This window comes from Polyodon spathula, chromosome 56 (genome assembly GCF_017654505.1).
Source record: "Polyodon spathula isolate WHYD16114869_AA chromosome 56, ASM1765450v1, whole genome shotgun sequence".
In the NCBI taxonomy this organism is placed as follows: Eukaryota; Metazoa; Chordata; class Actinopteri; order Acipenseriformes; family Polyodontidae; genus Polyodon; species Polyodon spathula.
Window position 1 is genome coordinate 1,639,848 of NC_054589.1, and position 12,646 is coordinate 1,652,493.

The following is a 12,646-nucleotide window of genomic DNA, read 5'->3' on the forward strand; positions in this document are numbered from 1 at the left end:
TGCACACATATAGGTCATATTTTTAAAAAAATAACATTGCATTAATTATCTTTTATAAGTTTCATATTTACACAGATTATTAGTTATGTATGCATACAGCTAGATTTTCAAGTTCCCCTTTAAGTAAAACAATGTGAAGGAAAGTAGCATTTATGACAAAAGATTAAGTATGAAATAAACTTTTTTTATTTTATTAATATGGTCAAAAAAGTTCTGGCCTGATTCCATTGTCTTTGTCTTATATGTTTTACCTCTTAGATAAAACCCCAAGTTAAAGATCAAGAGATTCAAACATCTCCACAGAAGGAGAGGATTTCATCCCCCCAGGGGGACAGAGCTGAACGTCAAGGTAACAAGAGTTCAGGGATAAAGCCACCTGCGGTATACAGAAAGGAATCCACCTCTGCTTCATCTGATAGCGAAAAGACGAAGCTGGATCTGGAGGATCAGAATGTAGTTGAATCAGAACTCAAAGACACATCTTGCCAGATGGAGACAATTGGAAAAGGGCTTAAAACTGCAGAGAAGAAGCCATGTAAAGATGAAGGAAATAATCAGAATATGGAGATGGAGATAGCGTCTTTAAGATCTCCTTTGACTGAAACTGGATCAGCATCAGTAATTGATCTCAGGTAAGATTAGGCTGTAATATACACTTGAGAAGGGTGCTTCTGATAGAAATGAATGCTAATGACCATGCATCTGCTAATGCAAGGAATTGTCTAAATCTAGTGTCTTGAATGACATTAGGAAAAGTTACATGCATAGCAAGAATGTAGATTATTTAGGTTAATAAACATATACCAACAGTGTCTACATTTTGACAGCTGGGAAGGGTATTCCAGTGGAGTGGAGCTCTGTAGGTGATCTTAAAATGTGCTTGAATAAGTTTTCATTCTCTCTTTTACAGAAATGAACTTGCCAGGCTGCATAATGAGAATACTAATCTCCAAGGCATTGTGAAAGAAACACAGTCCACAGAGTTCAAAGAAAGCTGTGATGATTCAGGAGATGGAGAAATCAAAAATGATCTAAATAAAGTGGTGGAAAGGTTAAAAGCAGAATTAGTGGATGCCAGAAAAATTATCAAACTCCTAAAGGAACAACTGGAGCTTAACTCCTCCATGGACAGTGAAAACAGTTTTAATCCAGACCTGATTGTAAACATGGCTAAAGAAATTGATCGTCTGAAAAAGGAACATGAAGCCTCCACAAAAAGAAGGGTAATCCTGGAGAAAATCCTAAAGGAAATGGAGGCACAGCAGCCAAGGGGTATTGATGAAAGTGACCAGCGAAGAAATTCACAGGAAACATTACAACGGCAAGAAGCAAGGAGATATGCAACACCTGGGTCCACAGTGAGTGTCATCTTTTAGTTTACTCACACCTGTAACACAACTGTCTGATGCAGTGTAATGATGTAGTTTAAGAAGCGATCTACAGAGCTACACTGCTTACATAAAGAATATTCAGTTCCTTCCACTGTTAATGTAGCACAAGGGCTACTGTTGTGTCTGCTTTTGATTCATTATACTACAAGCTAGTGTGATATTGAGTGATATTGATTCCTATTTCTTTGTTTGTGCAGACTGGTGCAAAGTCCCGTCTTCCTGTTCCTGTGAAGTCCTCCAAGGCAGCAGTCAATAATAATACTAACAACGGAGCTAATCGGAACACAGACCTGGACCCACAAGTTGAACAGCTTCAAAGTGCCCTTGAGGAGAAGAACCAAGAGTACAGAGAACTGCAGGAAAGTTTACGCACAGCAGAGCTCACCCTTACACATCAGAAAGTGAACAAAACGGAAGCTACTCAGACCACAGACCCAAGTAGTGACTCGATCCTTTATAAGCAGATAGATCAGCTTCAGAAAGCACTTCAGGAAAAGAATCAACTTAATAAAGAGCTGCAGGAATTGCTATGCAAAGCTGAGTCTGCACTAGCAAGTCAGAATACTGATAGAACAGGTCATCCATATAAAGACCTGAGTCATCAACAGGAAGAGAAGCTTCAGAAAGCCCTTCTGGTAGATCAATTCCAGAAAGGTTTTCAGGAGAAGAATGAGCTTAACAGACAACTTGAGGAAAGGTTATCTGGAGCAGAGGCACGTCTGAATGTGAACAGAACTTCAACTAGTACGAACACAGACCTGGACCTTCACCAGTTGCAGAAAGCTCTTCAGGAGAAGAATCAGATTAACAAAGACTTGTTGGAAAGACTACATGGGGCAGAGTCTATCATAGAACATCTAAATGGTAATAAAGGTGTAGCTAATCAGAACGAAGACATGGAACTTCATCAGCAGGTTAACCAACTTCAGAAAGCCCTACGGGAGAAGTGTGAACTTAACAAGAAACTTGAGGAAAGACTATATGAAGCAGAGTCCACCTTGACAGTTCTGAATGCTAACAGAGCTTCAGATAGTACAAACATAGACCTGGACCTTTGCCAGCTGCAAAAAGTCCATGAGAAGAATCAAATCAACAAAGACTTGCTGGAAAGGCTACACAAGGCAGAGTCAACCATAGAACATCTGAAATCTAGTAGAGCTGTGGCTAATCAGAATACAGACGTCAATCTTTCTCTGCAGGTAGATCAGCTTCAGAAAGCCATTTTGGAGAAGAAACAACTTTACAAAGCTTCAGAATTTTCAGGAATTACCCTACAGAACTTCACTAGTCCGAATAAAGAACTGGCTCTTCATCAACAGGTAGATCAGCTTCAGAAAGCCATTTTGGAGAAGAAACAACTTTACAAAGAGCTTCAGGAATTTCTACAGACAGCAGAATCTACCCTAGAGGCCCACAATGCTACTGGAACTTCAGCTAGTCCAAATAAAGAACTGGCTCTTCATCAACAGGTAGATCAGCTTCAGAAAGACCTTCAAGAGAATAATTACCTTTACAAAGAGTTACACGAGTTACTGAGCATAGCTCAGTTGACAATTGCATATCAAAATACTAACTGGACTTCCACTGGTCCAAACACAGACTTGGAACTTCATCAGCAGGTAGATCAACTCCATAAAGGTCTTCAGGAGAAAAATGAACTGAACAGTCGACTTCAGGAAAGGCTGTCTAGTGCAGAGGCACGTTTGAACGTGAAGAGAATTTCAGCTAGTACAAACACAGACCTTGATCTTTACTGGTTACAGAAAGCCCTTCAAGAGAAGAATGAACTTAACAAACACCTTGAGGAAAGACTAGGCACTCCAGAGGCAATTCTGAATATGAACAGCAATTCAGCTAGTACGAACACAGACCTGGACCTTCACCAGCTGCAAAAGGTTCTTCATGAGAAGGATCAAATCAACAAAGACTTGCTGGAAAAACTACACAGGGCAGAGTCTACTGTAGAACATCTGAAATCTAGCAGAGCTGTTGCTAACCAGAATACAGACCCAAGTCTTTATCTGCAGACAGATCAGCTTCAGAAAAATATTTTGGAAAAGAAACAACTTTACGAAGAGCTTCAGGAATTACTGCAGACAGCAGAATCTACCCTAGAACGCCAGAATTCTACTGGAACTTCAGCTAGTCCAATTAAAGAACTGGATCTTCATCAACAGGTAGCTCAGCTTCAGAAAGTCCTGCAGGAGAAGAATTACCTTTACAAAGAGTTGCATGAGTTACTGCATGCAGCTCAGTTGACCATTGCATGTTTAAATGCTAACCAAACTTCAGCTGGTCCAAACACAGAGTTGGAATGTCATCAGCAGGTAGAACAGCTCCAGAAAGCTCTACAAGAGAGGAATGATCTCAACAGACAGCTTGAGGAAAAACTATCCGGAGCAGAGGCACGTCTGAATGTGAAGAGAACTTCAGCTAGTACAAACACTGACTTGGACTTTCACCAGTTGCAGAAAGCCCTTCAGGAGAAGAATCAGATTAACAAAGACTTGCTGGAAAGAGTACACAGAGCAGAGTCTGTCATAGCACATGTAAATAGTAAAAAGGGTGTAGCTAATCTGAATGAAGATATGGAACTTCACCAGCAGATTGACCAGCTTCAGAAAGCAGTTCGGGAGAAGAATGAACTTAACAAACAACTTGAGGAAAGACTGTGCGCCACAGAGGCACTTCTGAATGTGAACAGAACTTCAGCTAGTACGAACACAGACCTGGACCTTAGCCAGCTGCAAAATGTCCTTCATGAGAAGACTCAAATCAACAAAGACTTGCTGGAAAAACTACGCAAGGCAGAGTCTTCAGTAAAACATTGTAATGCTTATGGTGCTGTAGCTAATCCGAACATAGATCTGGACCTTCAACAGCAAGTGGACCAGCTTCAGAAAGCCCTGCAGGAGAAGAATGAAGTTAACAAGCAACTTGAGGAAAAGCTGTCTGGAGCAGAGTCCACCATAACAGTTATGAATCCCAACATAACTGTAGCTGGTCAAAACACAGACCTTCACCAGCTGCAAAAAGCCCTCCAGGAAAAGAATGAACTTAACAAGAAACTTGAGGAAAGGCTGTCTGCAGCAGAGTCCGCCTTAACAGTTCTGAATGCTAACAGGGCTTCAGGTAGTACAAACATAGACCATGACCTTCACCAGCTGCAAAAAGTCCTTCATGAGAAGAATCAAATCAACAAAGACTTGCTGGAAAGGCTACACAAAGCAGAGTCAACCATAGAACATCTGAAATCTAGTAGGGCTGTTGCTAATCAGAATACAGATGTCAATCTTTATCTGCAGGTAGATCAGCTTCAGAAAGCCATTTTGGAGAAGAAACAACTTTACAAAGAGCTTCAGGAATTACTACAGACAGCAGAATCTACCCTAGAGGCCCACAATGCTACTGGAACTTCAGCTAGTCCAAATAAAAAACTGGATCTTCATGAACAGGTAGATCAGCTTCAGAAAGACCTTCAAGAGAATAATTGTGTTTACAAAGAGTTACAAGAGTTATTGCGTGCAGCTCAGTTGACCATTGCATGTCTAAATGCTAACCAAACTTCCACTGGTCTAAACACAGACTTGGATTGTCATCAGCAGTTAGATCAACTCCAGAAAGGTCTACAGGAAAAGAATGAACTTAACAAACAGCTTGAGGGAAAGCTGTCTGGATCAGAGGCATGTCAGAATGTGATGAGAACTTCAGCTAAAACAAAAACTGACCTTCAGCAGCTGCAGAAAGCCCTTCAGGAGAAGAATCAGATTAACGAAGACTTGCGGGAAAGACAACACAAGGCAGAATCTTTTATAGAACATCTGAATGCTAATAGAGGTGTAACAAATAGCAATACAGAGCTGGAAGTTCACCAGCAGGTAGAGAAGCAGCAGAAAGCCCTTCAGAAGGTGAGTGAAGTTAACAAACAACTTAAGGAAAGACTATGTGCTACAGAAGAACTTCTGAATGAAACCAGAACTTCAGCTAGTACAAACACTAACCTGGACCTGCAGCAGCTTCACAAAGCCCTAAAGGAGAAGAATAAACTTAACAAACAACTTGAGAAAAGGCTATCTGAAGCAGAGTCCACCTTTGCAATGGAATGTTATCAACGTCAAAAAGACATCCAGGAGAGAACTGAAATTAACAAAGAGCTACAGGAGAGATTACGTGAGGCAGAGTCTACCATAGAATGTCTGAATGATAATCCTAACCCAGACACACACCTTCATCAAATGGTAGATGAGCTTCGAAAAACCCTTCAGGAAAAGAACCAATTTTGCGAAAAGCTGAAGGAAAGATTATTCACAGCAGAATCTACCACATCCCATCTGAATCCCAACATAGCTGTAAAGAATGAGAACCCAGGCATAGACCACCTTCAGCAAGTAGATCAGCTGCAAAAAGCCCTACAAGAGAAGACACAAATTATCAAGCAACTTCAGCAAAGGCTACACACAGTGGAGTCCGCCGTAACCCATCTGAGTGCTAACAGAGCTGTAACTAAACAGAGCACAAACTTGGACCTTCAAAAGCAGGTAGACCAGCTCCAGAAAGCTCTTCAGCAGAAAAAGCAAATTAACGAGGAGCTGCTGCAAAGACTGTGCACTGCAGATTCCACCATAGCACATCAGAATTCTAATCACACAATGTGTGAAGGTAAGCAAAAACAAGTCTTTGTTCATATAGTGTAGTTTTAGACATAAAAGTATATGAACTTAGTAGTAGAACAAGTCTGTTCTTTCTAGGTTTATCTCATTTTTCAATCAACCAATATGTATACTCAAACAACGTTAGGGTCAGCTTTTAAAATGAATATTGCACGAGTATTAATTCATTCATTTAAAGACTGTTAAGTCCATTAATGATTCAAAATGTAAAACTCCACAAACAGCTTGCTGATAAGCAGTCAATTGTGAGAGCATTGGTAAATTACATGCATCAATAGATTCAAGTTTTTACTGGAAACCATGTCTTTCTAAACATTCCATGCATATTCATTAGGGTTCCAGTCTGGTGAGCATAATGGCTAGTCTTATGTGTTGGTTGAATACCCAACACTAGTTATCCATAAACACCAAGTCAGGGCTAATAGAACTAGCAAAAAGTCTCATCTCTATATTATCATAAAGCAATAAATTGGCATTTTCAATTAAATGCAGCCATCAAAGCTTATACTTGGCCAAACCATTACAGATGCTTCTCCAAAACAGCAGCTATCTGCCTTGTGACAGACAGGCATTGCTACCTTGTTGCTCTCCAAAATCTTCTAATCACTTTGATTTGTAAGTAAAGAACATAGACCTCAATTTCCTCAACTGATTTCAGGTGCTGTCTGGTAAAGCCTAAATCATCCATATCTTTTTTTCTGATCTTGGTAGCATGGTACTTACTTTAACCAGTACATTTGAATTCCAGTAACTTGCTATTGTTACAGTTTGGCAAAGGATAATTGCATACTTTAAAATAATATTAAGCCCCTTTCACACTGGCAGTCCTACCCAGGTCCCGAACCGGGTTCTGGCTACCCGGGTCACAATCTCGCGTAGTGTGAAATCGCATACCTTGGTTGTACCCGGGTTGACCCGGGTCCCATCAACCAACCTCAAGATGGTCAACGCCATTGACCCGGATCGATTGAGACAAAATGCATGACGGTCGTTCATGAGCCGACGGAAGAACAAGCAGCCACGCCTGCGTGAAAGTTTCGCTTCCGAAGGAACGTTTCTTTTGTTTCTCTCTTCTTTTCATTTATTTAGTTTTAGCCATATTTTAGTTGATTTGAGACACAGCATGAGCCAGATTGCAGCACTGATGAAACATTTGCTCTAGTCAACATTTGGGCTGACGGTTCAATCCAGAGAAGTGGGGATGGAAGCGTCCTTAACCATCTGCTTCTTGGGCATTGATACGCTCATTGTGCACTTATGTACTTGTGTCTGTCACCCTGGTCAACCCTGCTTTAGCAAAAGCAGCGTGAAATCATGTACCCGACCCACATGATACTGGGTCCTGACCCGGGCAGAGCATGCCAGTATGAAAGGGGCTTTAGATTGTGCTGTGCTGAAATGTAAGTAGTTTATTACATGCTACCACACTTTGACATCTTTTCTAAAAAGGATTACGCCATGCTTTGGTTGTCTTGAACTCTGCTATTTTGTTGTGTGTTGTCTGTAGCCGGGACTTCTTTGGAACATGATGACAAAGAGGTTCAGGTGGATTTGCAAGACCTTGGTTACGAAACCTGTGGAAAGAGTGAAAATGAAGTGGATAGGGAAGAAAACCGTAGTACAGGTAGAAAACATGCCCATCGAGACTAATCAACAAATTACATGGCATGTTGTGTGGTTAACACTTCTTCCTAGACAAGGATCTTACAAATCAGAAGAACTAAAATGATTATTTTGTAATTAATTAACCAATTCATAAATTCTTCTGCATAGTATCTCTGCTGTCTACCTTGCATGTTTTGTTATCTTTGCTACATGTTTTTTGTACTGCCTTGTCTTTGCAATATGTGATTCTGGTGGTTTGACTTTAAATCAATACACATCTTCAGTTATTTAAAAGTAAAGACAACATGTCATTTGCAGTAGCTAAATGCACTTTCGCTTGTTGGATTTATTTGTCACAAAACTATACAGTAATCCATACATTTTTTATGTTTTGCAGAAAATGATAATCGGCTTAAAGAACACATGAATGAAGCCAGCCTCCCATCCCTGCTCAAAAGAGATGGACAATTCTTCTCTATGGAGAATCTTGATACAAACTCGTCAACCTCTTATCCAAGTTCTCCCTGTCTGAGCTCACCCAAAATCAGCACGAAGAGCCTGCAAATCTATGATGACTATGGTTTTACAGACGACTTGGGCGAGCTCAAGCAGCAAGTTATGGAACTGAAAACAAAACTGGAGAATTATCAGAGGGTTATTCACCACCTGCAGAGTCTTCACCGTAGAAACTCCCTGTCAAGTGATCTCTTGACCATTGGGTCAGAACCAGGCCAGCAGACCACAGTGATGCTCCAGGAAGAACATGGAGATTTAGAAAAGGATGGCCAAGAGATGTGTTCTCACAAGTCTTTGGGTCTGTTTAGCCAAGACCACAGCCAGATTGGAAACTTTCCTTTAGGCCATGATGATGAAGACAAGCAGATGCTGAAGGATGAGATAGCAAGCCTTAAGATTGAACTTGACAAGGAGAAGGCCTCAAACAAGAATATTTTGGAACAGTTGCATCAACTTCAATCAAAAATCAGATCAGCATCCCCAGCTAGGTGAGAACAGTATTCTAATATAAAAGTTAAAAGTGGTCGTTTTGATCAGCCTAAACCCCACCGTAATAACAGGTGGGTTTTACTGGTGAATCGCCCAGGATTGCATTAACAGCGTATTTGTAGGTATCCTGCAATTACCCCTCAAAATAAGTGGTTGATGCAATTCAATGGGATTCCCTAATAGTGAGAAGGTGGAGAGATTGTGAATTGACTAGATGTGAAGTAAGAATTAAAGAGCGGTGTGATTGATTATAGGGAGATATTGAAAACAGTTCCATTCTTGGTTTTACTGTGAGTTTAATAAGACAAACCTGAGCTTGTTACCTGTACACTGGGGCTAATGAAACACATCTAAAAGTGGTAAATGCAAGGATTCTGTGCCGATAGCACTTGACAATATGGAGTGACTTGTCAATAGAGATGTAGCAGTTTTGGGCTGTGTATCTATATATTTTAAACCATGTGGAATGTCTTTGAAACATTTAATCTAGTTGGGAATAGAGAAGTAGTTAAGTAACTTCATGGCCCTGTGTGGTGTTTAACTGTGTGTTCTCTTTACTTCTCAATAGGTTTGATTCGCTGGTGCAGTCCCAGGCTCGAGAGCTGTCACAGCTCAGGCAGAAGATGAAGGATTCTCGCAGCCTGGGCATGCTGCACCATCACCAGCTGGAGGATCTCAACAGGTCCTTTGAAGAGCTACTGCAGGCCAGTGATGTGGATTACTATGTGGGGAAAGCTTTCCGGGGGCAACTGGACAAGAGCCTTTTAGTGCTTGAAAAGCTAGAAGACCAGCTTGAGTGCGGTGAGCAAACAAAACACCGCACTGGTTGAAGTCTGTTGCAGTTGTGTGGTGGTTTATCCATTGTACAGGTAAAGTCGCAGTATTATATTTATTTTTCTGTTACAGGGGGTGGGTATGCAGACAACGAAGACAACACACTTCTTGAATTTGCAGAAAGGTATGCTTTTTTAAAAAACCTGAAACACTCACTCAAACAAAACGTAAACAGTAATACTGTTTTTGTGGATTTTGTTTTCTTTATTCTTTTATTAAATGAACTATTATGATCAGAATGTGCAGAGCGTCCATGAGTGGCTCACCTGGTAAAGGCACGGCCAAGTGGTGTACAGGGTAGGTCCAGAGCCGTACCGATCCTTGATGCACCCTGTGCGAGATATAAATCCAGCACCCACCCAGAACATGCAGTCAGCGAATTAAAAAAGAATTAAAAAAAAAAAAAAAAAAGGGGGTGGGGGGGGGGGGGGGGGTTCAAAATCTCTGTAAATGTTCTATGAAATGCACCAATAGAAAGAAAACCTAGAGCCTGCAAATGTGCTTTCTATTTTGCAATGTACGGTAACTTCTTTATTAACTTTAGGCTACATTAAAGTAAGTACTGTGTGTTTGCAATGTATTCATTCTTGATTTATAAGTTTTATTTAATGCCTGGTTAATATAGATGTTCTTAAATTATTTTTCACATCAGTTTAGTTTATACTGTAGTGCATTAATCTACATGATTAATATGAGAAAGACATTACTGTCACACACACTTAAAGTGCTCTCCACAAATATTTGTTATTGTTCTCACCCTGCGCTGCTTGTTGAGACGTTGTAGCATCCTCTGACTGTGGGTTTGGAGCCAGTTCTTCCACTGGCTTGATAGTTTGCGTTCCTTTTGTTTGCATTGCTTTGTCATCTTGTACTCGGCTCCTGATGGTTTCTTCTTTGTTTCCATGTTATTGCAATAATGATTGGGAGGGGAAAAAATGACTTGAAGGGGGTGCCGATTGGCTGACAAATAATAAAGTGCTTTCATTTCTTTAGTCATGTTATTTTTGTTTTGAATTGTTATTTCACACTTTTTTTACTCATTATTCATCAGCCAATAGGCACCCCCTCCGGTCAGTGCCCTGTGCGGCCGCACTGCTCGCACCCCTCTTGGTACGCCCCTGGGTAGGTCATACAGTCAGGGAAGCTTAGGTTTGTGTCGATCTTTGCTGGGGGTTCCACCTGGAGCCTCACATTTGCTCTGGGGCCCCTGAGGGGCTTTGTAGGAAAAATTGGTAGAGACTGAGTCACTACATCAAAGCTACAGCGGCCCCTACTGGCCTGGTGCCTGGTGAGCTCAAGAGGACACCTGTAGGACTGGCCTTTGGCCTCCAGGGGCTGGTCCTCTGTCGAGCTCCTGGGTGTAAAGAGGCGATTGGCTTGGCAGTGGAATCGGAGGATGTTTCTCCTGAGCTGTTGAGAGAACATAATAAACATTCTAAACTGGGGAGCGAAACTAGTAAAACAATTGGGCACAGGTTATGTACATGCATGCTGGAATCAAGTTAGCTTTTCTATGCTGGTAATTGTTTTTCTCTTTTGACATGAATTTAAACTGTACAAAGTTTCTGGAGTCTGCATGCGTATGCAGTGTCTTCTGTCTTGCCATTAAAAATATTACTTCAATGAACAAAGAGTGTTTCTCTTTCTCACTGGTTAGTCCTGAAAGCCTAAAGCATGAAATAACCTACCTCCGAAAACAACTTGACAGTGAGAGGAGGCAGCTGCAAAAGCAGCTGAAAGATCTTGCGAGACACAACCAGAACTTAGCCCAAGCCACGGAGGAACAGCTAGATGTGTAAGTTTGCACCAAGGCTTGGAGTCTTCACTGGAGATAATGCATGCTGGCTGTGTTGGTGTTCTGCCTTTCCCTGGGTTCATCTGTCACATACTTAGCTTAAAATATATACATTTAAGTTAAAGAAATACTTAAAACTCCTGTTGCATTCTTATCACATTTTAAACCTTTAAATGTCCCTACCATTTTTCTGTTGATGCGTTATAATATTATTCATTGTCACTGTCCTATTTAATCCACCTCTTCCCCTGGCTCAGCTCTCCAGACTGCTGGGGCTCTGCAGGCGGCTCAGTCCGTCAAGCCTGGCACTGACTGTCTGGTGCATCTGTACTGTAGGGTGGATTAAATATTCAGATTGATTTTGCCAATTGGGAGTGGTACATTAAGTCAGAAATATATAATTGCAACCCATAATACATTCTTCATTTAACCTCATTCTATTTGTCTTTGTATTTTGGCAAAAGTTCCATCAACAAAAATATGGCTAGGGAGAAGTGGATGGAGTTCCATTCTTGTTTTCGTTTTAATAATTGCTAATAATCCTTGTAGGCTTTCAAGGGAGGTGCAGGAGAAGAATAAGGTGATCCAGCAGCTTCAGCTGCAGATCAGGAGCCAGTCAATAGAGCTGTCTACTAGCCACAACTCCTCTGATTCAGAAGCTTCCGACAGAAATAGGACTCTGGATAACAGATCAGACGCTCTGCATGCGCTCCAGTGTTTTGAAGGGAAATACGGCCAATGCCGAGCATCTGAAGGTAAGCTGTAGGGATTTGGAAAAGGTCTAATGGGAATTTATTAGGTAGTACTTTTGGCTGAGCTAATGACATCTAAGAACCCTTTATTAAACTATGCATGATCTTTCTTTAGAAGAAGCTACTGAAACCGTTTATATCGTTGGTAGGGCTAGATGGGTCTAGCAGGGTAACACTGTTTTATTGAAATGATTGAAAAGGACACTACAATGAGACTACAGGTTTACAAATAGGAGTTGTTCTTGCAGCAATAGGGGTGGAACAAAATAACAGGCCTGACTGCTCCTGATCCTTTTAAATAATATGCTTAACTGAGGGGGGTTCTGAAACCCAAGACAGGGTTGAGATCTAGTGCGAGTGTCAAACCCTCTCTTTGTACTTGATCATGATTTCTTTACTGTGGGAATGAGAATTTTTAAACAACTTAAGTGGAATGTTGTGGTTTAGAGCTAGCTGATTGGAATCAGTGAGAATCTCCACTAATATGGTAATCAGATTCCAATGTTGACAATGTTTCTTTATTTAAATCTTTTGATTTAAAAAAAAAAAAAAAAAAACATTTTGGAATTCAGCTTTTAAAAGCGTTTCCATTCT

The 12,646-nt window shown here is 40.8% G+C and overlaps 1 protein-coding gene across 1 annotated transcript in view; it reads left to right on the forward strand.

Moving 5' to 3' along the window:
- LOC121307477 (myomegalin-like) overlaps positions 1–12,646 on the forward strand; it is a 53,622-nt gene that overhangs the window by 29,186 nt on the left and 11,790 nt on the right. The window contains exons 30-39 of the mRNA XM_041239647.1: positions 259–632; positions 911–1,358; positions 1,589–2,590; positions 2,711–6,050; positions 7,569–7,685; positions 8,064–8,670; positions 9,240–9,472; positions 9,578–9,629; positions 11,163–11,300; positions 11,850–12,055. Coding sequence (XP_041095581.1) covers positions 259–632; positions 911–1,358; positions 1,589–2,590; positions 2,711–6,050; positions 7,569–7,685; positions 8,064–8,670; positions 9,240–9,472; positions 9,578–9,629; positions 11,163–11,300; positions 11,850–12,055 — 6,517 coding nt within the window. The remainder of the gene's footprint in view (positions 1–258; positions 633–910; positions 1,359–1,588; positions 2,591–2,710; positions 6,051–7,568; positions 7,686–8,063; positions 8,671–9,239; positions 9,473–9,577; positions 9,630–11,162; positions 11,301–11,849; positions 12,056–12,646) is intronic.